Genomic DNA, 27,723 nt, shown 5'->3' with positions numbered 1-27,723 from the left:
ATACGTATGCTAATTAACGACACGATACGTCGATTCTAAGTCAAGTTATTCCTATAAGCGTTCGTGTAATGTGATCGCCCAAAAACAGATTGAGGATTTTACGGTCCATGATCTTACTACGCGTTTCGTTTTATACGCTTGTCTCCATATCTTTCTTTTTTTCTTTTTCCATTCTTTTTCTGTAGCGTTCATTCTAGTGACGTCAGAAGTGTCATTCGAGAGATAACAGTTTTAGTTTCTAATTTAGTTTATTATTCATCCAAACGTCGCTTATTTTTCGATCTGATACTAAAATAAATGAGATGTATCAGAATGATGATTAATATACGAAGAGGATGTGAAATATGCGTGAAAGATTTACATTATTTCCCTATCACCGACATTTCGAGTCTCTCCTTTTCACATAGCGATCTCGATCCAGGAAGAGAACATTTCTCATTGTCCGCCCACGAAGAGCGCGACACGTAGGTATAGGGTCATGCAAAGAGAGCCCACGAATCTCGATAAACATTGTTACAAAAGAATCGATTTGAAACAGGTGTTCGAAAAAGTATTGACGATCTGAAATTAGAATAATGACTGGCATAAGATTCTTCTTTTAGAAATTTTTTTTCTATTTTTTAAGACGATTTTACGTTAAATTATCGAAGACGGAAGATCGGTAGATGGTATAATTACATAATATGCAAAAATAATATATCTATTTAACACACATATATACATATTATTTATAATATCTATTGTAATATTATACATAAATATATATATATATATTTATTTATTCATTTAATGGAATAGATTTTATTTACAAGTTTATGTGCGACTTGATACGATAAAAAATGATTTATTTCCAAGACATAGGTATGGTTATATGAAATAAGGTTTATAAAGTATGGTTTTTTCTAAATTAATTTTATTTTCAGATAAAAACAATTTTTTTGTCTCGAAAGTTACTGTCTATTTTATAAAATAATAAAAATTAAAAAAATAGATTTGAGAGATAAAAAATATATTTATTTCAAACGAAATTCTACGAAGAATTAATGCCATATATGTATTTGTTTTCACATAGTGACGATCAGTATCTTTTCAAAAATCAAAGCTATAAATTGTTTCCCGGAACAAACTTTCTAACATTCGAAGTGTTATTTTCTGAGTAGCATGGATAATACGATTTCGAAGTTCGGTCATATAAATAATTCTTCTACCAGTATACACCTTCGAATTAATGAAATTCCAGGCAAAAATATATCTAATGGTGTTAAATCGGTTGAACGTGTTGCCCATGACTGTGTTTCACGACTACCAATCTAGCGACCTGGAAACCGTCTATCTAGATAATCACGTACCCACATTAATCATTTCTGCTGTCATCGTGCACAGATCCGGTTCTATGAAATTTTGTTAATAATTCACGAATAACCTTGTCTGTTGGACCTTCCTTATGAAACTTCCTTTGAAAATGTTTTCGCATTCTACGTCTTTTACTTGCATGTTGCTACAAACACATGTTATCCACATTCATCATTAGCGATACGACTCTGGAATAGAAAATGTATATTTCAAACGAAATTCGAAATGTTAATTAAATTTCCTTTTTTATTCAAATTTGCACCTGACATACATGTCTTCGTGTCGCCATAGAGTTAAGAAAACATTGTCATTTTCGATTATGAGTAGACATTTTATCAACAATATAATAATATTTTTTTCTTAATTATAAAAGACGAGAGATCGCTGCGCGATATTGTCAAGTAATATTGAAAAATATGTATATATAGGTATTCGTTAGAACACAATCTACAATTTTATATACGATTCGGTACAACGCTATGCTGCTATATAATACTATATTGAAATTGTACAACAGAATATTATTTAACATTATGCAATTCTATAACAGTGTGTTAGTTCATATAATTCTATGACATAGGTAAACCGTTCTGATACTCCGACGCTTTTTAACAATCAGTCACTCACAGAGGCGTACCCCTACACGTGTTTACACACATACTAATACTCTGAATGACCTAAAAACGTACTTAAAATATACACACTCCCTAACTCATTCACGCACAACGTATTCTATCACTCATTCTATTCGATATCTTTAGAAGCAACACCCAAGCATTGTTAGTTACTTAAACTACATTGTTTCCACTGTCTTACACAACTTCTATTCTTTATCTTACGCTATTAACATAATTGATTCGTGATACTAATATAAAAACATTATTCGTATTAAAGTCTTACTTATATCCGATTTTTCTTATGTACGAAGTAACAAGTGCTAGTAACGTTCCCATTGAATTTCAACGAAGTATAATGCGATTTGTAATATCGTGACGAGAGTCGCTTATATATCATACCAATTCGATTTTGAATAATCACCGATAAACATTCTAATCTAGGCCATTGAAGCTGCATCGGATGCGTTTGGATTCTGTGGCCGTGACCGTGATACGCGATTTAATATCTTGGCAATGATTCTATCAATTACGAAGTACTTACGATCTCTGACAAATACCGATTGGATTCGATGAGTGATGGAGACTCGAAGGAGAGAAACATGCGAGAGAAACTTTCGAGAATTTCAAAGTATAGTAGTTTTAACGTATACATATATGTATTTAACAATATAAATTTTGCTGCAGAAACGACTTTTTTTTTTATTTAGATATACAAATTTAGAGCATTTTGATCGATATATGGTTTCATTTTTCGATCACCGTGCATCCTTACATCCTTGGCTCGTCTCTCTCTCTCTCTCTTTCTCTCTCTCTCTCTCACCAACTAGCGTATTTTATATCGTGAGATTTTCGAAAGTATTTTTTGCGGTCGCCTTTCACTCGGGTCATCTTATTGTTCTCAAATGTCAGTTCACCGTTGGGTGTTCCGAAGACTTTGCTTCCAAACTTTCGAGATACTAGGACGAGACTGATATATACGATTGGTACTGCTCTATCGCTTCATACATTATTCACCGACGGTATTTTTCTTTTTCTCTCTTTCTTTTTTCCTTTTATCTCGGCAAATTACAGATTAGGAACAAAATTTTCCATTTATCCTACGTAAGCGATCGCAATCGCATTTCCGTTTGCATTTTGCGTGGATCGTATAATGCGCAAACATTATGAATGAATCGTGTTGGGATACGTTCTATGTGTATGCGCAAATATAAGAAGATATACTCGGCATATAGGCATTGGTACTTTGCAAAGAAAGGAAGGAAGGAAAAAAAGAACAAGAAAAAGGACGAGATGCCACGATTGGTACTGCAGCTAGGGTAAAAGAGGAGAAGAAACGAAATTGTGCAACGTGGCTCAGGCAGAACGGCATCCGTCTGGTCGACAAGAGCGATAAAAGGCCTTGGCGAGCCTTGACCGGTGGACCGTTACTTTACGCCATCTAACACGGAGCCAGACTCCCTATTTTCCTCTTACTAGACGCGAGACGAGCCAACTCTTGTCTCTATAGGTGCTTATTCAGCTTTGATAGAAAACAGTCGAATCTCTTTTCTTGCTCCTTCTTTTCTTTGTGGTGTTTTTTTCTCTTTCGATCGCCTCGATTCTTAAAAATTCTAATCTTTACGGTTGATCGGCGATCAAAGCTTCGTATTGATTTTCGAATTTTGCAGAAAAATCGATTACGTAATTAATCGTATCGATTTAAGAGCCGAACGTCATTTCGTTCGTCCCTTTTTTATCTTTTGCTTGATGGATCGTACAATGTCACGGTACGTCCTTGATGAATTCACGATCAACGCTGATCGACTGCAATTACAATTTCGAACGGATTCAACGATATTCGATGGAAAATTTGTTTTAAAAAGTTTCACTTTATATTTTATATAAATATTTATATAAAATATTTATATAACAAATATTTTACATAAATTGCATCGAATGTTGGGAACGATACGAGCTAAGCTTTAAAAGTAAGACGATAAAAGCGAATGAAGTTTGAGCAATGTATATGACTATACGTTATTGTTACATGTAGCTAGTTTGCAAAGCACTGCGACGATGAGTCATATTTAAGTAATATTTAGCATTCCGCGTACTGATACGAACGTACCGATGGCGTACTAGTCACTTCCTATGTAATTTTTTGCGGCATATCGAATCGAACTCGTGATTTCCTATTGAATAAATTCGATAATTTACATGGATCCTCGTTTTTCAGGTACGCGCGTACGGTCTTTGAAGACGTTAATAAGAAATACATGAAAGAATGAGGAAGAAAGGCGTTGGAAGATAACGATCAAACCTTTGAACTAGAGTGTCCTACCTAAGAAAGGATTATATAATTTTTCATTGTCCATAAACGCTCACGCTTCTTCGCGTTTATAGTTCTCTTAATGGTTTGTCGTCGACTAATATAATCATTCTTTCGAGGAGGAGAATAGAAAGAAAGCCACTCTGAAAATAAATCTTTGCGCTCTCGTGTCACGCTTTAAAAGTGAGATTATGTCATGGGTTATTAATATAATATTGACATGAACATATATATATATATATATATGTATATATATAAATATTGACGAATCTATCTTTGCATTTTCTTAACATGTTCGCAACCGAACGTTTACGTAATAAAATAATGACGAACTTTTATCGAATCTCGTAAATTTTCCTTTAATCATTGTCCCATAGTTATTAGATGTTGACCGACGTGAAATCGCTCGTAGAAAAAGAAAAAAAGTCATAAAATGATAAAAACGTCGGTGGAATTTATCGGTTAAATAAATTCGAATGCTCTCGAAAAATTAGTAAATTACAAAGCGATTCAGTTTGGATTCCGATCGATGGATAAAACCGGTCTATACAGAAGAAGAGAATTCGTCCCGTATAAGTTTGCAGCCGGTGCGCAACTGTTCGCATTGAAACCACGAAGCAAGGAGAGAAAGGACTAAAAAGGAAACGCGTTTCCAGGCGAGCTAAATTGCCGCTATAGTATTATGTTATAACGATCTTGCATAAACGTCGGCTGATATCTGATTGCTTATATGTATGTTGTATGTATGTATGATGAATGTATGTATGTATGTATGTATAAATGTATGTATGTGTTGAATGTATGTATGTATGCGTATATGTTATATGTGCGTATGTACGTAGGCCCTCACTTGGTCCATTCACTTGGGAGGACCGAGTGAGCGAACGAATATGAGAGAGGAAGAAAGAGGAGAGAGAGAGAGAGAGAGAGAATGCGTAGAATGCGTGTGCAAGCTCTCCATCTTTCCTTTTCTCTCTTTCAACGCGTCATCGACGTTCACTTATGTGTACGTCAACCTTTACGACCTGCGTCAACATTTCTTCCTTAGTTACACAAGTCTCTGTCGCCTCGCTGAAGTACTCGAACTCATCTTTCGATGCCAAAAAGGAAAGAAAAAAGAAAAAGAAATAAAAAAAGAAGAAAAAAAATGTCTTAATTTCAAGATCAAATTTAAGATCGGGTAGTGTTATCGTTATGTTCTCGTTTTTAACGTTACCTCTATTTCATCGTTAGTATAATTTAGGATCTTATCTTAACTCTCATAACAATTTGAGCGAGAAGATGAATATACGTACATAGGTACATACGTACGTACATGTAAAATTCGATGTAATCAATGACGCAAGGATCCTCTTATATAGAACGTAACGAAGATGGTAAGTTTATCTGCGATTGTGTCTGCGAGGTACTATGATCGAAATCTACTCGTTCTTGGGATTTACAGATATTACTTTACTCTTATTATCGAAGTACATTTGTAATGTGATATCTAAGCTAATGCTCGAACATGACGAAAGACAGTCGAGTATCGTCTATCGCATAAAACTCATAATTATATTAATTCTTAAAAAAATGTTTTTTCTTTTTTTTTGAGATAACACGCGATGTTTCGTAACGTAGACGCGTAGATCGGATTCTAAACTTTTTGACGTTTCGTTTTGTGTTCAAATTTTTGTTCTACTAAAATCTGTTTCGTTATTTATTTAGTTAATCTTTTTTGTTATATGTTTGTCAAACATTTGTCAACCATTATTTTGTTTTTATTAATATTTAGTTGTTTTCGTGTTATGTAATACTTAAACAGACAGATTCTTAGATTAGATTTTTTTATTAAACATTTTCGATCAATTTCGGCTTTGCCTTATAATAGAAAGCTATTGTGATGGTTTTTAAAATTTTAACTTTTTTTGCATTTTCTTAATATCTCAGATTCTCAAATTATTACATTCAAATTCGAATTATCGATGAAATTGTAGTGCGATCGCTTGTGTACCTAAATTTCTGTTAAATTTTAAATGTTTTTCTTGAAACTACATATTTTATTTTTAACTGAGCACACATATAAATTTCTGGTAGACGGGCAAAGAAGTATAAGTCAGAATTATTAGTTAACTCAATTTATATTGTTCTTCCCACTATTATATTGTATTTTTAATGAGTGTACACACACACACACACATATGTATATATATATATATGCTATTAAAATGTTAGGTAAAGGAGCGGGAAAAAAATGAAATTGATTTGTTTTATTAGAACCATAAGCAAAAGATCTTAATGTTGGATATATTAACGGTATATATTTATCCTGTTTTTATAAAAATTAGACTTATACACTTTTAATCGTCCACTAGAATGAATATCAATGAATTATCCATTATATATCAATGAACTTTTGTCTCATGAATTTGAAATATTTACAGGATGGTTAAAGCAAGATGATTTTTAGTTGCACATCAGATTTTTTCCATGAAAAAAATTCTTTTTGCCAAAAAACTGTTTTTATCAAATTTTAATAAACTAATTTTTGTAATTTTTCTATCAAAACTATGCCAAGAAAGGATTCCTACGTGCAACTAAAATTATGCTTTAATATAGTTTTATAATAGTTTAAAATTGCATAGGAATTAATTATTCAAGAGATTATATATCTCTAATAAAGAAGATTTTTATTATTTCTGTATCTTGGCAATCAGTGGCCTCTATAAAGTTTTAATATATATATTACATTTACCTTTTAAAACGTAGCAATTTTTATTTGAAACATTGTTTATAAAACCAATAGGATCGAAGATATTATTCGAGTATGTTTTATAAATTGTAACATTCTGTACAGATTTTCAAAAAAATTAGATCTGTCAAAAAATATATCCTTTTTCGTCGTTAACACAATGGCTTACGTTTTTACGTTTTCTATTTTTTGTTTTTTCTTTGATGACAGAACACGAAATTTTTATCAAAGTATTATCTTTATTAATAGTGACTCGTATTAGTTAAAGAATATATTTGCATATACCATAAGGATAGACAACGAAAACAAAAAACACAAAGAGAACGATACATACACGTTGGATGCTATAATTCAACTAGTGACAGAGTGACAAACAACGAGGTATCGTTATACGTGAATTCACATTTCGTCTTCTAAACACGTCACGCAGATAAAGCAGATAATCTTAAACATACTAAACACTAACCAATTTAACACTCTTTCTTCTATCTTATCTTTCTTCTTTTATTCTCTTTCATTCTCGTTCCTCCTATTCCTATTTACATTTATTCGCAAGATAGAAAATTATTTTTTTTCTTTTTTTTTTATCAGTACCTTCGAAAGATCGATCGACGTTTGCTTTCACGGATATCCTGTTTGCCGTTTATGAAAATCAAAGGATAATCACGGATCTCCTCCTCCGTATGCAACGGAAACCAATCTTGCGCGTTATGATTCATTCAGCGAACTTATTCGCCGTGAGCCATGAATCACAAGAGCTTCGGAGTCCCGCTATAAATGCAGGATTTTTCTTGGAAGCCAATGTGAATTTTAATTATCACTAGTGCACAATTTATTTGCAGTTTATTATACAATCCATATGAGTCACGAAATTGTTTTTGTTTCTTTTTTTATTCTTTTATTTTTTTTTCAACGCTCTTGTGGTTCAGTGGTCAGTTCAATACCGCGATCTTGTACAGGACATCGTTCGAATCGATTTATTGAAATCGATTTATGATACTCGTTAGTTTTCATGGTCATGGAATTTTGTGATATTGCCAACGATTAATTGATTATCGATAAGCAGTCAAATGATATTATCGATAACAATCGTGTGAATAAGAAAAGAGAATGCATCTCTCGCAAAACTTGGACTGGTTTATTGAATACTGGTTCATTAAAGTAACAATGAAAGGATAATTTATACGCACATATATTTCTTTCATTTCTTCTTTAAACTCGCCTTATCGATAGGAAAATGAAGTTTCAAACATTAACGTCATAACGAATTTAGCAAAGACATCGATTATGTAATTAGTTGTTTTGCTTCGAACGACGTATAGAAGGTGTCCCAGGTTTACATGATTAAACTCTTTACCAATATGTTCTTTGAATAGAAATTAGAAAAAATGTTATATAAACATAAAATCGTAAAAATTTTATTATCATGTTGTGTTATCTTGAAAAAACAGATTTGATTTATGTTCTTATTTCAAAATGTCCTCCCCTGTTTCGAATGAAAACTTGACATCGTACGAAGATTGAGTTTATTACTTTTCGAATTTTAGCTTCAGCTCGGTGAATATACAATCTTTAATCCTTTCAATTAATCTTTAACACCGTCGGTTTATTATTACATTGCAATGTATCAACAATGAACTTATTGGCCTTTGGTTTTATATTTTTGTTCTAACTTTTTTTATAAAGTATGCGGCAAACCTAGGTTTATATAACATTTTTTCTCTTCGATGAACATATTGGTGAAGTTTCATAGAGGAACATTCTATATATATGTTCTCGAATAATGAATTCTCATGTACAAAGAATGTATACAAGGTGTGACTGAATGGTATATACAAACTTTGAGAATAAGTTCCGGAGATTTAAACAAGCAGAACATGTCTTATAAACATTAAAATGTTTAAACGCTTTTGGATTTACGATGATTCGAAATTTTTCTGCAATATCTGGAGAAATTATTACATCAAATCATATAAGATTAATAAATTGTATGTTCTTTTTGCGTAAGGAATGTAGGTTGAAAGAAGATTAAGGAAATCACGAGAGATTCAAAGAAAGCATAACTAAGCGATTAAAAATATGCATGGGATATAGGATATTTATGCTTGCTTAGGACCTTGAAACTTATTTTCCAAATTTGTACAGATCATTCAATTACACCCTGTATATATGTTATCAAAAAATTAATGTTGATACGAAAAGTATGTACATATACATATAATACATACACATATATATACATAAACATATCTGTACATAAATATACACTTATATACGATTTATATATATATACACACATACATACACACAAATATACATATATATATATATATATATATATATATATATATATACACATTTCGATAGAGCACACACATACACATGTACACACACATATTCTATCAAAAAATTGACGCTCAGATATGAATAACGTATCGAATATCGTAAACATTCCGTACGTCAGCGTCAAGTTGTCAGGGATGCGTTTCGTTCACGGGAAATATGTTATTTTACGAACTCGTCTGAACGAAAGGGTCAATCATATTGATCTACGAGCCAAACGACATTTATTGGTCTCCTTTTTAGTTCAATAAATCATGTATTGTCAGAAGACGTCTTCAATACATGTTTTGCTAGAATTATATATAGATACCAGTTTATTCTATCCAGTTTTTTAACGGAAACAACAACTATGATTTACAGTAAACAGAAAAACTAAATACACGATTCTTACAACAGTAACTATTTTACGATTTGATTAAACGAATTGATTTTTTCTTTTAAAAGTTAGAAGGATTAGTTGATTAGATAGTGCGTAAAAAAAGTTTTTATTTAAAAAATTCTAATGGGTTGGTATTACGAAGAAAAAGGTAAAGATCGCCTTTTACAATCTTTTTTATCTATTTATGAAAATTTAAACAATACATTTTAAAGATTTATTTCTATTATATACATGTTAAAAAATTCATGCAAATCGATTAACGTTGCTAACGAGCTATAAACGATTTAAAACGATGAAAATCGCGATGTTTAATCTAAAATATGCAAATTTTTATTTCTTTCGACGCATATCGCTCGTTTCCACAATTGATTTCGATAAAATTTTCAACATATACATACAAATAGCATTCAAATATGTTATTTAAATTTTCACAATAGGTTGAGATAAAAAGATTGTAAAAAGCAACTTTTGCCTTTTTCTTTGTGATTCCAAACAATTGCAATTAAAAAAAAATTTTTTTTACTCATCATTCAATAAACTTCTTTTTAATTTTTCTGACTTTTCAAAAAAAGAAAAATAAAAATTAAGTCATGTGGTCGGATTTTTCAAAATTTATTCGTATTAACTATATTCCTACTAATTCGTGGTAAAGATTGAGTGTTCAATTTTGCTCTTAACTGTATATATACACTTTTTTGCTTCGTTTATAAATCCATGCTATAACATATACGTAGATTAAAAAACGAAGCTAAAGACATAAACGTCATCCTTGAATTTCGCAGAGTTTTGTATATATTTTGCAAAAATTAAAAAAAAATTGCAAATTATGAGACATGTTACATGGCGCTTGTCGTACCGTAACTAGTTGATTTTCATGAAGGATACTTCCCTCTTTTCAAGGATAGGCTGCAGCTTAGACTTAATGGTCGTAATGAAAAAAGGCTGTAAAACAAACTCGAATATGTAATTTGTTCTTCGTAAAATATCGTTAGCCAAGTTCCCGCGAGTTATTGGGAGAACGCAATTTCTTTGTTATGAATCCTAGAGTATTGTGAGACAATCACGCGATAAAAGATACTTTGTGAATTTGAAACTTATAACAATATATTTGACGTATCGAGATGCAATTGTTGAGTGATATTCGCGATAGTGTGTTTTGTAAATTATGTATTATTAATTGTGTTGACTGCCTCCAATTAAGATAATCAGTGTTGTTAATAAATCTTGACTGTCATACTGTTCGAGTTTAAAAATGTATCGTTCGACTATTCAATGACTTTTTTTGAAGTATTAGCAACAATCAAATTAGAAAATTAAGAAAAGGAATAGGAAAAGGAGAAGTTAAAATAAAACAGTGCATGAAAAAAAAAGAATGAAGCTTATTGGTCGTGAGTGTGTCAGGATAATTCGTTTGGAATGTTTAAACAACCTCATGTGCATTTCTTTGTCTATTGATTCTATTGACTCATGAGTGACAAATTGATATCAACGATAAATCCATAGTTCGTTTTGTCTAGGAGTCTACTTTTTATGTTTATTTATTGTCTGGCTCAGCATATTCTAGAAGAGTACGTGTTTGACTAAAAAATGCTTATGACATGGACAACGATGGTTATGTATTTTTTATCTACACATTTTCGTAGAGAATGTCAAACGAATTTTCAAAGGCAAGTATTCTCTATAGTGATATATTAATTTGAAATTATTACAGGACGATTAAAGCAAGATTATTTTTAATTACACATAAGATTTAAAGAAGACTTAAGAAAACACAAAGATATTGATCTATCGAGTTAAATGTCGAGTTTATATCGTTTTTCTCATTTTGCTCGATAAAAGATCTCGATGCATTTTTTGCAAGAAGTAGGTTAGTCTTATGAGAAAGAAATATGCGATAATCGATACACAGATAGTTACAGTTTTTCGAATTTCTTACGATATGTAAGAAGCTGATAAAGCAATGAGGTAATTCTAAAGACATTCTCTTTTGCAGTACAATTTTCTACATAACGCGTTTAAAGATACGACAACGGGTCGTGCACTTGGATGCGATCATCTTTGTGCATACGTCATCGTCCGACGATCGATAAATCAATTGGTCGATCAAGATATCGTCGGAAGCTTATTGTTAGATCAAAGCGAGAAGAGATATTCATTCGTTGTTGGGGCGGAGATGACCGATGGGTCAATCGAATGCAAATGATCTCGAAACAGAAAACGAGTTTTCTGTTTCTCGCTGATACACCGTTGATATCAACGTTTTTTTACATGAGGTTTTTCCTTCTAAGAGCAATAGATAGTAATAATAATCTTGCTCGTTAGTGGATTTATTACGAAGCCGTAATAATTTATTATTATTAATCATCATTAATCGAAATAATCTATGAGAATTAAATATTACTTTTATTTATTTCATCAGTATTTTCATCAATTAATAGATAAGTATTTTGTAAAATAATGGAAATTTTGATAAGTATAAATAATAAAATCATCAGTAATATAAGTGATCAGTAAAAAAATATTAATAATTTAAATAATTATCAGTATAATTAATAAGTGTCAGATTTTATTTACGTCCGGTTTTATTATAAATATTGAACATTTATTCGAAACATTGACAAATTATTATATCTATAAATATTTTGATTAAAATACTGATAGTTTTTGCATTAATCGATGTAATACTGACCACTTATATTACGTCATCTGACATCTTATCATAAATATTGATCGGTTGTTTGAAATAGTGAATAAAAACGTTTGAAAATGGTAATCTAATAAATAACAGCCAAGAATATATATGATTTAATTCTAATCGATTTCAGTTGTTGTTATAACACGCATTTTGTATAACGTTTAGCTACGTTCTTTTTTAATATTCCCACGCCATTTCGGCGGAGAATCGTAAAGTCGACGAAGGCCGAGGCAGGATAGAATAAACGTCGATTATGCGTGGTACGGTAGGTGTTGCGGCTGTGTGTAACATGGATGAATTCACGGTGGCGTCGTGTCATCGAATGTCACTGCACGAAAGCAATGGGGCAATGCCTCCTACCATGACCCACTGACACAAAAACAATGAAAATAACTCGTAACTTGTGAGAGCAATACTTCGAATCGTCGTAATCGACATGTTCGTGCCATTAAAAGCGAAAAATAATCATTATACTTTCAATCCGTACGATTTCACCAAAATTAAATGCGTTTCCGAGAGAATATCTTTCAGAGGAAATGTGAAAAAAAGAAGAAGAGGAGGAAGAATGATCGTAAAGTATGTTAAACATTTAAACGATGAGATAGATCCGAATTGATCGTAAATATATCAATGAGAAAAGAGATATCTTTGAGAAAAGAAACGAGAAGAAACGAGGATATCGATGTCCAAGTTTTGTTAACGATGTTATTTCGTAAGGTACTTCACGAGTATCGAAATTCAACGACTTCATCGTTCGAGGAAGGATCGTTCTATACTTTCACTGATTTCGAGAAGCTTTTCGTTCGATAAAGATAAGTATTTACAATCATTTCCACGAGAGGATTTCATCGTTAAATAAAGTTTCTTCGAAGAAGTCGTTGTTTGTTCACGTAAGGATATAAATTATGATGATTTATATACGTAGAATCTTGTTGAAGATATTCCTCTTTATTTTTACTCTCATTTCGTTTTATTCACGCGATACTCGTTTTTATACCTTCTTTATTTCGTCTCTCGATTTCGCCATTGGTGATTTTATTCACCAGCAACAATAATGAACGGCGCCATCGACACCACATGTCTCGACGACTTCGCCGCTATCCATTTTCAGATGACTCGTTTCAGATAAGAAGAACTTTTACGAGGAAAATTATCTTTGTTTCGTTCAATGTCGCTTTCTAATGGTTCTTGATTTCTAACGTTGTTGGTATTCTCACAAGAATTCTGTAAAAGTGAAAGGAATGCATATGAGCCGATTTTAATTAAGCTTCCAGTCATCGTATAGTTCTAATCGCATTGCTACCAAGCGACAGAAGCGGAGCGTTTCTACGTAATTACAAAAGAAAATAATGCGAATTATCGATCGATTAATATACTTTAGGATTAAATTACGAAGTATTTAACGGAACGTTACTAAATCGAAAGGATAATATTTGAATTAGAATCGATAAAGCGAACAACAAATTTCTACAAATGTACAAATTCTCGTTGGCGCTAATAGTTCGACTAATTAATCAATTCATTGGAGATTATCAAGCCCAAAGAAATAACAATTTAATTGATCTTTAATAGAAATTAGCATTACCTATGTCATTTTATAATTACTTCTATAAAATTGCGCTTCAGGCGTATACTTGATGATGATAGCTAGAAATTGCTGAAATGTGATAGAAAAGTTAACGTCAACGATACAACAGATATTACTCGTGAATCATATGAATTATTAAAAAAACCTAAATTATATAATACGTACGTACATATGATTTTTGATTGATTTAATGTATCTAAAGAAATTTATTTAAAAAATATAATTTTATGTACATACGATATAAATTTTCTCGATCGATCATTTGTGATTCTGTTCATTCACAGCTCACTATAATACTTATATGGAGAACAAAACACCACGCGATATCGTCACGGTAGTTGGACTCATCGTTTGGAATGTTCTCATTGTACCAGACATCCTATCCTTTCTTTCCTTTTAATGTATCCCTACATCGGTCGATAATATTTTTGTTACGTTGAAATATCGAACCAAGTTATATTAAATCGTTGGTTAAATTATCAAAATATACTTAATTAATTTTACCACTTCAATTGTTTAGTGCGATTGTCGATATACAATTTCAATTTATCCTGATCTGCTTGCTCGCGAGATTCGAAATGTTATAGTTTAAAAACAACAATAACATACAAATAATAATCTTCAAATCGTTTAAAAATAATTTTTATTCGTTTCAGAAGCAATCTTTATTTATTTCAATAATAATCGATTATATCATTTATTTATTTTCTATTGAAATTTCTTTCATGATACCATCTCGTGAAAATTTATTCATGTTTTGTTTCTAAAATATATGTGCTAAGTACCGCGATAATACCTTTAATTTTCCAAATTGATAGTAAATAATTAGAACGTCGTATTGCTACATTTTTTTTCTTTTCGTCATTATTATGAAATGGATGGGTGTGAAACAAAATGATGTAGAAAGTTATTTAAAATGCGAGTAATAAGCATTTGAAATTCGAAAATGGAATCCAATGACTGAAAAATAATAAGGAATAAGCTAGTCAGCCTAGTGGCTGACAGGTGCACTTAAAGTAGAACGCTTGATATCAACTGTGCTTGACAGGTACACTTAGAGTGATAAGGGGTTAAGTTATTACATTTGTAATATCAGTTGAACACATTCGCTTCAGAAGATGAGACATATCTTTCTTTTCTTTTTTCTTTTACATTCAGCGTTCGCTTTGGATAACGAAATATATCATGTGTACTTGTATCACAAATCATACGAGAATATTAAATATTTCGAAGTATTTTTAACATATCTCTCGATTGCCGTATTGCCTTCTTCTCGTCTTCTTGTGGTAATAGTACGTAAAAATAAAAATTTACAATTTTATTTTTATGTAACATTGATTTTATTTCTTTGCGAGATTAAACGTGTTACGTTTTTTTTTAACTAAAAGTGAAAAATGAAGAATCGTTATCTTAACTGAGAATGATTTCTAATATTTGTAATGATTATATAAAAGTACCAATTTCCACGTTCAAAACGGATTATCATTGTCTGAATTATACAATTATGCATATGGAAACAAATTCAAATAACAATATGAGTACAATAACATTATGAGTTTTAGATTTTCTATTAATTTTAATTATTCTTTGATATATTATACGAGTCTTGAAAAAAGAAATATGAGAAAATTTTAGTATTTTTTAAGTAAAAATCACTCGAAGCGAATGTCTTAAATGTTGGAAAATCAAGTAGCCATAATAATGGTATTGAACCATGACTCTTTCTGAAATACCACAAAGATGTCAATTTTATTCGCATTTCTATTCTGACCACTATGCTGCATACGAAGTTGAGTATTCAACCATTTGAAATATTCATAATAAAGAATCGCGTTTAAATGTCGTAAAATACCGTTGACATCTATTCTCCTTCTTTCGGGAGAACTAACCATCCCTGACACACATTTGATTCGCGATGTATTTACTTCACTCTTCGTCTGTGAATATTTATATATGAATACGTTTAAAATTGGAATTAGTCCAGGGCCAACGTTGAAATTTAAATAAAAGTAAATTTGCGATACGTCTTTTGATATAAACAAACATATTGCACAGTTGTGTAATTCTTTGAAACAAAAGGAAAAAATACCGTTTCGTTTTTTTAAAAAAGGCTTAGTAACGTGGAACGAGAGAGATACCGATCTTGTTGCTTAGCAAGAAATATTCGCCGAAGTGGATTAAACTGCGTCTCGGTGACACAGAAAATGGTGTAATTCGGTAAATGTAACGGATAATCGAAGTTTCAGCGTAGTTCGGAGCAAAGATACGTGAGTCGACACGAAGCAAACCTCAGAAATAACGGAACAGCCGGACGGACGTTTCGCACAGTCGAGACAAACTACAACATAGATTCGAGATGGCGGAGAAAGAATAATTGCGTTGAGTAGAGAGTCGCGGAAGTTTGTTATATACATATAATTTCTGTCTCTTTGTGTATGCGTTTACATATATAGAAAAGTGACGATGACACTTCAAAAGAGACCTAGTAAAAGTGCGAATCTTTTCGTATAAGATAAAAAAAGATAGATGATGACTATGGACATTCGTAGTCGCAGCCGTGAAGTTCGTTCACACGAAATCAGGAAGTTTCGACGAAAAGAGCGACGACGAGTTTGCTCATCGTGTTTCTATTATTCTATCACACTACCTCACATAACTTCATATCGTCGGAAATAAAAAACGACTCGTACAAATACAATTTTCTTCTTAGACGTAATCTCCTTTAACGATAAAATTTATTTCTTTTTCTTTGTTTCTAGATGGCGGGGTTCGGTTTACAAACTAATCTGGCGGGAATTACTGGCCTACCTCTTCGTTTACTACCTCATCAATTTTACATATCGATATGCGCTCAACGAGCAGCAACGTGCGTGAGTATACAAGTTATTTATCGAATTGAATATACATATATATGAATATATATATATATATATATATATATATACATACATATATATATATGTATATATAAATACATGATTTTTTTTGAAATCGCCGTGGTCGAAATTTTGATATAAAAGAAAGAACGAGCCGCTATTTCTGTCTGTTATTATTTAACAGGAAAAATATTAATAATGTCCAAAAATCATAATTTTATCTATATTTTTGTGACAAATCAATATACAATATGTCTTCTCAAACACTTCAAAACATATGATAAAGTATTAATTTTATCAGCTAAAGGGAGCTTTGTCATTAACTTTCGCTTGGATAACATTACTGCTAATTTGTAATAGAATGTAATCTTTTAAAGCAAAAATTTTTATATCATCTTAAGTTATATAAATAAATGTAATTTTAGTTGCAGGTAGAAATTGTTAAGAAGTTTCGTTTTGTTCACAAAGTGGCAAAGTTTTGAAGATAGATCGATGAAAATTATTGAAAAAATGATTAATTTGTTCAACTTCTTGAAAAAAACTAATATTTTAATTGAAGAAACTCTATATAAAATCTTTTAAACATCTTTACAATCTCAAAAAGAAAATTTTAATTTAATGGGATAAGAATTTTTTGTGATATATGTGCGTGCGATTAAAAAAATGTTTGCAAGTGTTTAATGCTTCAAACTTGTGAACGACCCCAGCCAACTAGATATAATAATATAAATTTATTTTATTTATTTATTTTTGAGATTTTGAGTATGAAGAAAAGGCAAAAACAAGTTGGGATCGTTTGAAACCGTCGTAGTGGCATTTTTCCATAAACGTTCGATTAAACATTACGCATGAGTGTAATCGTTAATCATTTTGGCGCTCGTTACGAAGGAAAAGGAATGATTCGACGAGGATCGGCAATGATTCGTGCGCGTGCGCATTTCTTTACGTGTGTCCGCCATAAACGTACTTTTTATGGACGCAAATAAAGCGACTCTCGATCAGCCTTGTATCGGCAACAAAATCCGAAGGCTGTACGAGCACCTGGATCACGCTTGATTCTCGGCAGGGTTCTCGTTTTGATATTTACGAGCCAATCTTTTTTTCTTTTTTCTTTTCTCTTCTTTTCTTTTTTCTTTTTTTTTTGTTACAACACTCCAACTCCCAATTTCACCGAGCTCGAGCTCGTTCTTTCATCGATTCTCTTTTTTCTTGTTTCTTTTTCTTTTTTTTCTTTTCTCTCTTTTAGTTTTATTTGACTTCACGTTTCCGCTTCTCTTTGGCGTGAAGCGTGGCTTTTGCGTGAGTTCTAGCCAATTACACGGGCGAGTAAATTTCACTAAGAATTTCGCAGTATCGCGTTATGTCTGCCAAGAAGAGGATGAAGTGAAAAAACAAATAAAACTTTCAAAGAGCGAAAGGAAGAAGACTTAGGTAGATATTTCTCTCTTTGCGAGAGGCGTCGAATAAAAATGAACGGCGTAGTTCGAAAGCGTAGCCTTGCAAGCACGTTAGACACGCTTTAGATCGAGTACGTGCGCGCGTGGAGAAGTGCAAGCGTTTCATTTATCTTTGAATTCCAATATCTTTTCTATCTAGACGATTTAGCATATTTCTACTGGTATCATTACTTTTTTCGATTCCGTAGTTTTAACACTCACGATTTTTCATAGAACGAACTTCACAAAAGTGGATATTAGATAAACGGAAGCTCTTTGGAAACTTATTATTTCTTATTTTTATACATATCTACACACACATATACACATACGGACGGCTAGACGCACGTTCATTACCATCGGAAGACGATAGCTCATAGATAATCAAACTTAGGATCACTTACCCTTCGTGGGCGAAGTTTATGCAAATACAAGTACATTAAACGGTAGTTATGAACGTGACACGCTTTTACGGACACGAACAAGTGCTTACGTATATGCTTCTGCAGTCTCTCGCAAATCTGATACATAGGAAACTGTTTCCTAACGGTTCACTTGGTTTCCAATTCGCGGAATTATGTCGTAAGATTGCCTATAATATTGTTGACGATCGAATGTATCTTTCTTCTTATATCGTGACAAAAATAATTAGCTTCTTTTATTTGATCGAATATCAAACGACTCGTCATTTGATTATCGTGCAAATTGGAAAATAATTTCTTCTAATCCTTACAAATCGGATCTGTGCATGTAGAAAACACGGGTAAAATGACAGGTTTCGTGGTGACGTGAACTCGTAAATCATCTTTGAAATAGTTTCAAAATAATTCAAACCGAATGGATTTAAATATAAAGAAAGAAAGTTATTTACTTAAAAGAGAAAAATCCAATTTACTTCACGCACGCCCTATATAAGACGTAAGCCGTGCGCGCGCGCTTGCGCGAGCGCGAAAGGCTTAACGTATGATATTTCATACGTGCCGAGGAGTTAAACGTGCTTGGCATTAAAAAACGCATAAAACGTAACCTGTTATTTATGCCGGGCTAAAAGTGGCGAGGAGAAGAGAGGAGAGAAGAAGGAGAGGAGGATGCAAAAAGATCGGCCGGTTAAAATCGCTTCGATTCGTCGCTTCTAAATTTAGAAAGCGTAGGGCTGGTTTAAGTTCTGGTTTTTAGGGCCTCACTAAAAGAAGGTAAAAGAAACGATAAAGGACGCGCACAAAAGGAGCGAAACGAGCAAGACAGGTTACTCGTGGTGTGATGCATCGAAAAGATCGCGTATTGTTGCATCCACGGAACGTCGAGTTCACTCTCTTTTTCTTTTTTTTTCTTTTTCTTTTTGTTTCCTTTTTTGTCATTTCTTTTTTCCTTTTTTTTTCTTTCTTCTCAATGCATGTCTCGAATGATAATCGATGAATAATGACTTTCTGGACGTTCGTCATTTTGAAGCTACCATGAAGCATCGTATGTTTTTTCGGTGACTAATGAGATATGGGTAGCGTTATGTCAATAATACTTCAGCTGCGCGAATTGAACTTCATTATCGTCGGGAATTCCATCAAGAACTGGTTACGTTCGTTAAAATATATTGAAGAATCGAGTAAGAATCGTTTAGTGATAACGTGAGAATTTTCTTTAATACGAAGCGTCAATTGTGACCTCACATTGATCATAACTATCAACGATGATTCATAACTATTCGTGTAATTATAATAAAAAAAATGATAAGATCGAGAAGGTATGATTTTGATGAATTTCCTTTATTGCCTTTTGGCAAGTGGAACGAAAAGAAATAAATATTTTTATCCTTATCGATCTTCTATAATTTATAATAGTTCCATATCGTTAAGTAGTTCGAATTCGTTAAATTATAATATTCCTCTCTATTCGTTAAGTTATATGATCTCACCCTTGCCTGTAGTTTAGTTAATGCATTTAGTTAATAATAATAATTCTCGCATATAAAAAAACGAAGATAATTTTAATTATGTAAATTTAAAGAACCTAGAAACATTTTAACAACACATACGATTATTTATTCATAATTTTACAGAATCTTCGAAAAGATACGCTATTATTTCGGGAACTCGAGCGAGTCGATTCCGATGTCGTTCGTCCTGGGATTCTACGTGAGTCTCGTAGTGAAGAGATGGTGGGAGCAGTACAAGCTTTTACCGTGGCCGGACAATCTGGCCCTCTTCATCAGCGCCGCCATTCCTGGAAACGTAAGTAGAAACTACCAGCTATTGTATATCTCGATCTTTCGTTCTCACTCTCGTAGGAATCGAATCGAAAAAGAAAGATCTAAAGGTCTTTCAAAGAGTTAAGGTTAAATTCTCAGAAGGACCGAAGGATGTACAACTCCGCCCTTCTCTCTCTGTCTCTCTCTCTCTCTCTCTCTCTCTCTCTCTCTCTTTCGACATAAATCGAATCGATGAATAGAAACGTCCATCCGACCGTATTCGGAGTGCCACTCCGAGCTGGACGTATCGTCTAAATCCAATGGATTGTTGCCCTCGAGCAACTAAGAAGTCGATGCTGGTACGCTCGAGAAAAGGAAAAAAAAGAAGAAAAAAAAGTAAAATGAAAAACACTTTGAAAATAGAAACGCATCCTTTTCCATGAGTAAAGTCGTTCGCGCGATAATCGATGCAGCCTTGCAGTCAAGCTGTCGGGAGCCTATGTTGCGCTTGTGTCTCATTACGCTAATGAATTGCCGTGACACGTTTCGGTGTCGTTAACCTAAGTAGGTAACAGCCGTGCCAGGCCACGCCCAGAAGTGAAAAAAAAGGTTACGCCGAACTAACACGCATCCTACGAAACGGCAGAAGAGTTTGTCTTCCTCCGTAACTTTTGTATCGTTTCTATCGTTCAACTCTTTATAACAGTCAATAGACGAATTCCATTCACCCGTATCTCGAATGAACCTTGGCACACATAAAACAATCCATGTTCTTTATAAGTTACTGAAAATCCTAATAATCAACAGTAACGAGTACTGCGATCGAACGAATTCCATCAGATATAAAATAGGAAACGAAACTACTACGTTTGATACGTAACCTTTGCCATGGTTAACGAGTTTAACAGACGATATAAATAAGAAGAAGAAAATATAGACAAGTTGGAAGTCTATCGGGTTTATCAGCTGATCGGATGAACGGGGAAGCACGCTACTTTGAACTTTATGCTTGATCGAGAGCGAGCTTTCAGCTCTGGTCAATGACACAATGGCCGAGAGAAAGTGCAATGTATCGTGATCAAAGAAGAAGGACGAACCTACGCGTCGTTCGAGAACCGCCAACTCTGCGATATAGGTATGTACATCTTTCTTCCTCAAACCTTCGGACCAAACCGGGTCTCCGTTGCACCACCGACGCTACCACCTCCGCGTATAATCTATCTAACGTCTGGTAAACGCACGCTGAGTGCTGCCTTACAATGGATCCAGCGATGGGACCGAAATGCATTTGAAATTTTATCTACGTTCAGTTTCGATCATTTCTCCTTAGATAAATTTGCGACAAAGAAATTCTTGATTATTCGAAATATCTTCAACGTTTTTATATACTCATCTCATCGACTTTATTCAGTGTTTCTATGAAACCATTAACTTTCACATTTCGTATAGTTTCGCTAGTCCCAGTTATCTAAAAAACTTAAGGGGTTAGAATTATAAGATAAAAGAGAAAAATATGTATATGTGTACTCTATATTTTCTATTAGAATTGTAGATGGTTTCCGACTAAAGAGATAAACGTTTAGGATAAAAGAAAAGAAAATAAAAAAGAGTAAAAAACTAAACTGACGTTTGGGTATCGAATTATCATACGAGGAACCATGAATGTATATATATTTATGTTAGAGATTTGAATAACTTCGTGTAGTTGAGATAAGAAAGATATTTTTCTTCGAATTGCGATACGGTGTGAATATAGCCATAGGCAATTTTACATGATTAAATTACTATTTGTATGCAAAAAAAGCAAGAGTCATTCCGCTTAGTAAATATTTATCAAGTATCGAAGTTGAACAGGCAAGAAATGATATCTACTGGTCGCGATGTGCTCGATCCCATCGCTAGTGCGGATGTTGTGTTAACGGAGCAAGAACAGCAGACCGGTCGCCTCTAAACTTTTTAAACGTTTTCTTATGCAACACCCCCCTCCGTCTACCCCTCTTAACTCACTCTCTCTCTCTCTCTCTCTCTCTCTCTCTCTCTCTCTTTCTCTTCATTCCTCTTCTTTCCTTACCTTCGCTTCTCCACTTTCGGCCGCGTTACTTTCGTTTCGTTGCCGCAAAACGTTGGAATGCTACGATTTCCAAGCGGAACGCCACCGGTGAAACCAGCCCGCGCCGTCTGCTCGCGATCGTACCACGACGATAGCGTATTTTGCCAGCCGAGGATGTAGAAAATGTGATTTATGATCGTTATGAAGAAGTTAATTACCGTGGAATTTAATAAAACACTTTATTCGACTATCCTAGATGTGTCTGATGATTTTTCTTCGTTGACGATAAATTTTCTAATTATTATAATTACAAAATATTCTGCTTCTTAGATTGATCCTGACATCTATAATAGGTAGAGTAATAAATATTGATGAATAGATGAGCATTGCCAAATACGTACTGTGTTGCTTCAATTCTATGTCGCATCACAAGTTCTTTTCTTTTTAATTATTTACTGTAAATGATGTCTAATAATAAATGTATTAAATAAACAAGGAAGATTATATACATGCATACATACATACATACATACATATATATATATGTGTGTGTGTAGACGTGTAAAATTACATCTTTGTGCGTGCTGTAAGCATTTGAAAGAATTCTATACGATTGATGTAATTTATTGATAAATTTATCCTAGTCGATGATAATTCAAATATACAGTGTTTTATTTTATATTTTCATTTTTATACAAGTAGATTTACCGTAAATTGTTTCATATTAATTTATCAATTAATGTATATTGAATATTTGTATATTTTTAAGGTTTATGAAATATATAATAAGTTTACCAGAAATCATTATTTAATTAAATTGAATAATTTAGTTTTTTTTATTAACAAAAAATGTAATAATACATAAATACTTTCTTTAATCTTTTATACGATGTTATAAAAAGGTTAATGACAAATTAATTGAAGAAGTAATAGCAAATGTTTCAAACATTAAGTTATAGTATACGATATTGGTTCGTTTAAAAATTGATAAAAAAATAAGAAATTATAATAGAAACTATTTTAAAAGTGAAACGATCTTGATAACTTAATTCTTTATATTATTCATAAAGAAAAGGAAAAGAAAATGGAGTATACGTATAGATTAAAAAAAAAGTCATTATATTAGTAATATAAGATAAAGGTAATATCAGTTTGCTTAAAAATTTATAAAAAAATTAGAAATTGTAATAGGAACTATTTTAAAGGTAATACAATCTTGATAACTCGATAATACTTCTTTACATTATTCATACAGAAAAGGAAAATATATGAGGTATATAATACAGGCTGATAAAAAATAAAATAATTTCATTATTAATTCCGAGAGAAAGGAGAGCGGGTCCTACCAATTGGTCTAAAGAAAGAGGATTTAGCGACACGATTACGAACGCGCGCTCGCGAGTAATCGCGTAATACAAAGTACTCGATTTGTGAATGAGCCACGTCTCGTGGGTAGCAGCGGTCGAGCATAGCTTAGAACGTTCCTTTCATTGAAATCTAATTGGAATGCAAGACCCGAGGCCAGGAGGATGGTACGACTCCCACCTTTACATAGTCGGAGGATCGTTTCCAAGCTGCCAAGCCGGGCATTTTTACACGCACGACGATAAGTCGCAGAATTCCGAGGATAAGGAGGCATATGTCGCTCCGCAACGTACTTCTTTATAGATCAAGAATAACCAAAAAGAAAGAGAAAGATAAAAAGAGGAGGATATAAGGATTGACCTCAAGGATGCGTGAAAAAGAGGAGACATAAGTGCAGTGAAATTAAATATGAAAGTAGGACGACGCGCGACGATGTGTGAATCAATTTCTCTTATCGACCACGTGACAATATTTTTCAATCTTTTTTTTTCCTTACAAATACTATCGATTACTTTTGTGTATATATATATATATATATGTGTATGTATGTATATATAATATCAAAAGGCTACTATGATAATTCAAGAAATACATAATATATCTTCTAAGAATAGTTGTCTTTTATTCCAATAATAAGAATAATTTATTAATAGTTTTGATGTACTATATATATTCGAAAGATATATTTCAACAAACATAATAGAATTTAAGAATAATGATAGATAATGATTTTACAGGTGTACAGATAATGATAGATAAATAAGACGTAATAGTAATTAGAAGGAACTATAAATGTAATTATAAAAAATTATATATATTTCTACCAGAAAGGTTTTTCTTTTCTTTTCTGTTCGATAATGATAATTGTAACGAAAATATCGAACGAAGGATCTATCGATCGTCTGTATTTCCAAGACTGTACCAACTTTCGATGATATCGTCGTACGAAAGTGAGCAACTTTCTTCCTCGTTCATCGTATGAGCAGATCGTTCTAGATCAGCACGTGGCTCGCGTAACGTTTACCGCGCACGTGTTATGAGAGCCTCTCAAAAATTTGACTTCCGACAACTTTCTTCCTGCGTCTAGCACATACATTATACCGAAAATACGTGGTCGAAGGTATAAAACGCTTTATCTCATAGCTATGCGACGTTGAATCGTAAGGAGAGGCAACAAACAGAAGGTAGGAAGGAAATAAGAGACGACGTATAAGAAGTTTCTCATCGATGATGATAAATCGATCGGCGATCTATCGAGCCAATACATTCCACGGAAATCGATTCGAACTATCGCGCGCGTGACTCGCCGAGAAGAGCCTTCATACATACGAAGAACAATTTCAAGACTCGAATCCTCGAGATTTCCGATTGGATTGTTATTCCGTTGGGTGATCGAGTCTTCCACATCGTGCCGGTGCCATCGACCTATTACAAAACGTGAGATAGGATTACTAAACGACGTTAGAAAAGATATTTATTTGAAAAATGAAAGGAAAAATCGAAAAGGAAAAAATGAAAGGATCGGTTTTATCGGACACTTTTCTTCGATCGATCGAAATCGCGATCGAAAATCGTACGTCGTCGACGATGAAGATTCGTGGGCGTCGTTCCCGACGAGAGAACGAGGGGAAAGTGCCGTGAGAGTCCTGAAAACGTGTCTTGCATTTGTTCAACCGAGGAAGCGGAGTTTTTTTTCGAACAAGATCCGTGCCTTCTCGATGCGCCCCGAAGGAAGGTACTTTTTCTTACCACTTTTTCCTCCCCCTCCTTTCAAATTTGCGCTTAAATTTACATCGATGTCATTGAAATTTTCAAAAACTCACATAAGTAATTCTGCCATATGAAATATCTCCTTTGTTTTCGACGACAGAAAACGATTTCTTAATGAGAATAAATCAACATTTTGATAAGACACAAAATTTCTTTTGGATTTATCTTTGTCGAGATTTCAAGATTATCTATGTGGTCATAAATATATATTAAATTAATTAAAAAGAAAAAAATATATGTTTGTTAAAACTTCGTTCTTTTTGAATTGATTTATTTCTTTCCGAAATAGCATTTTATGTCATTGAATGCAGCAGAGATATTTCAAGTGTTCGAATTAAATGAAACATATTGTATAACTTATGTTTTTTAGTATGGATTATTTATACCGAGACTTGGACTAATTATCGAAACGATCGGGTTGTAAGACTCTTAATCTAAAACATTCGTTACATTTTTTTTCTTTAAAAAGCAAACTATGATAATATCCCTAAATAATTTCCAGTTCGTGCACGTCGATATGTCATTATACAATCGACAATTTGACGAATCGCTAATTTAACTGGGCAAATATCATTTTGATGATCGTCATAAAATTTTTTAATTTTTATTGCAAATTACTGTAGCAGATCTATTTAAAACGAAAACATACCTGTAGATTAATTTTATAAAGTCTAATAACTGTTGTACGTATTTAAAGTTTATCGTTCCACGTATCGTTTGTACGTATTCAAAGTTTTATCGTAAGATATGTTTTATAGGTTAACACAATTTTAATTTCTTAAAAATTCTAAAATCACAAAGAAAACATAATTTTGTGTTCCACAGTCAATTAGTATCATATTTTTTTGGCTTCTGCTGTATATTTTTTCGTAAGATATGTACTTCAAGATGCAGTAAAGTTATATTGCATTATTTTATAAGATAATTGTTTTTTAATTTATAATTTAGTTTAAATTAAATTTAAGAATTGTGCCGATTTATTTCACTTTTACGTAGAATTACAAAATGATATTAGTGATCAATGGTGTCTTTTCTTATAGCATTGTATCAAGCGATTCATTTCCTATAAATTGTGTCATATTGTAGTTAGTGACAGATGTCGTAAATCAAAATATTTCCATTTGTATCGAGCGCCGTTTAGTTGATTCTTACAGAACAGAACATGAAAGCATGAATGATACGTTCGTTACTTGATACCTTTTTTCTTTAATCACTTATGTCACTTGTAACTAAGATATAGTGAGTTGTACACATCAAACATATTGTATCTTTTAGAAGAATCTGCATCCTAAAGCCAATATCGATTCAAAAACAGATGAATTTTTGGAAACTTTGGAAAGTGAATAAATTATAAATTCATAAATAATTATATAATTGAAATTATCGTTTGTTTTAATAAATTATTGAATATAAGTATATAAGATATTCAGTTGTATTTTACACTTATTTAGTTAATTAATAAACAGCTTAAAATATCTTATGTAATTAATCACAAGAGATTAATTTTTATAAAAGTATGATTATTATTCATAATTGTTGTAGCTTTAAATATATTAACTGATAAATGTAATAAAATAGTTTATTACGAATATTATCTAGATAAGCAATCGATTTCATGTTATTGGTCAAAACATATCTTATTACAAAACATAAATTCTCGCAGAGATCAATTAGAAAGAATTCATTTTTCTCAATAATAAAACAAGCTTTCCCTCTAACTTAGGAACTGTGAGTAGTTCACTCAATCTTGAATACTTGTTACAACACAACCTTGTGAAATCAAATTATCTGATACATTCAACCCAACATCAAAACCCTCGAAATCAAGTATTACATCTTCTCAGCTGTTTTACTTGTAATTACTATACAATATCCCACAATAATTAATTTTCTTGCGAATCGTGATAGTTCAATCAACTATTTATACCTTGAGAACAACGTGCAATTTTCGGACAAGGTATATACATTGCCGATAAATAAGTATGTGAGGGTCGCTCGTACGAAACAACGATTGCACATATAGATATGAA

General features: G+C 32.5%; 1 protein-coding gene and 1 long non-coding RNA gene across 4 annotated transcripts in view; one reads left to right on the top strand and one right to left on the bottom strand.

Moving 5' to 3' along the window:
- The window catches only part of LOC127071822 (bestrophin homolog 15), a 73,241-nt gene that overhangs the window by 13,597 nt on the left and 31,921 nt on the right, over positions 1–27,723 (top strand). Inside the window, exons 2-3 of one of the 2 annotated variants that reach the window (XM_051011543.1) lie at positions 16,774–16,880; positions 20,380–20,551. In XM_051011543.1, coding sequence (XP_050867500.1) covers positions 16,774–16,880; positions 20,380–20,551 — 279 coding nt within the window. Of the gene's footprint in view, positions 1–16,773; positions 16,885–20,379; positions 20,552–27,723 lie in introns of both variants that reach the window. The other variant, XM_051011542.1, reaches the window with a different exon arrangement.
- On the bottom strand, positions 892–2,321 carry LOC127071853 (uncharacterized). 2 transcript variants are annotated; one of them, XR_007785256.1, is made up of 2 exons: positions 2,254–2,321; positions 892–1,541 (listed from the first exon to the last, which is right to left on the bottom strand). It is a non-coding gene; the product is annotated as an uncharacterized LOC127071853 (long non-coding RNA). The 2 variants fall into 2 exon arrangements; XR_007785257.1 differs by having other exon boundaries at positions 1,625–2,315.

This window comes from Vespula vulgaris, chromosome 23, assembly GCF_905475345.1.
Source record: "Vespula vulgaris chromosome 23, iyVesVulg1.1, whole genome shotgun sequence".
Taxonomy (NCBI): Eukaryota; Metazoa; Arthropoda; class Insecta; order Hymenoptera; family Vespidae; genus Vespula; species Vespula vulgaris.
This window is presented reverse-complemented; position numbering and strand designations above follow the sequence as displayed.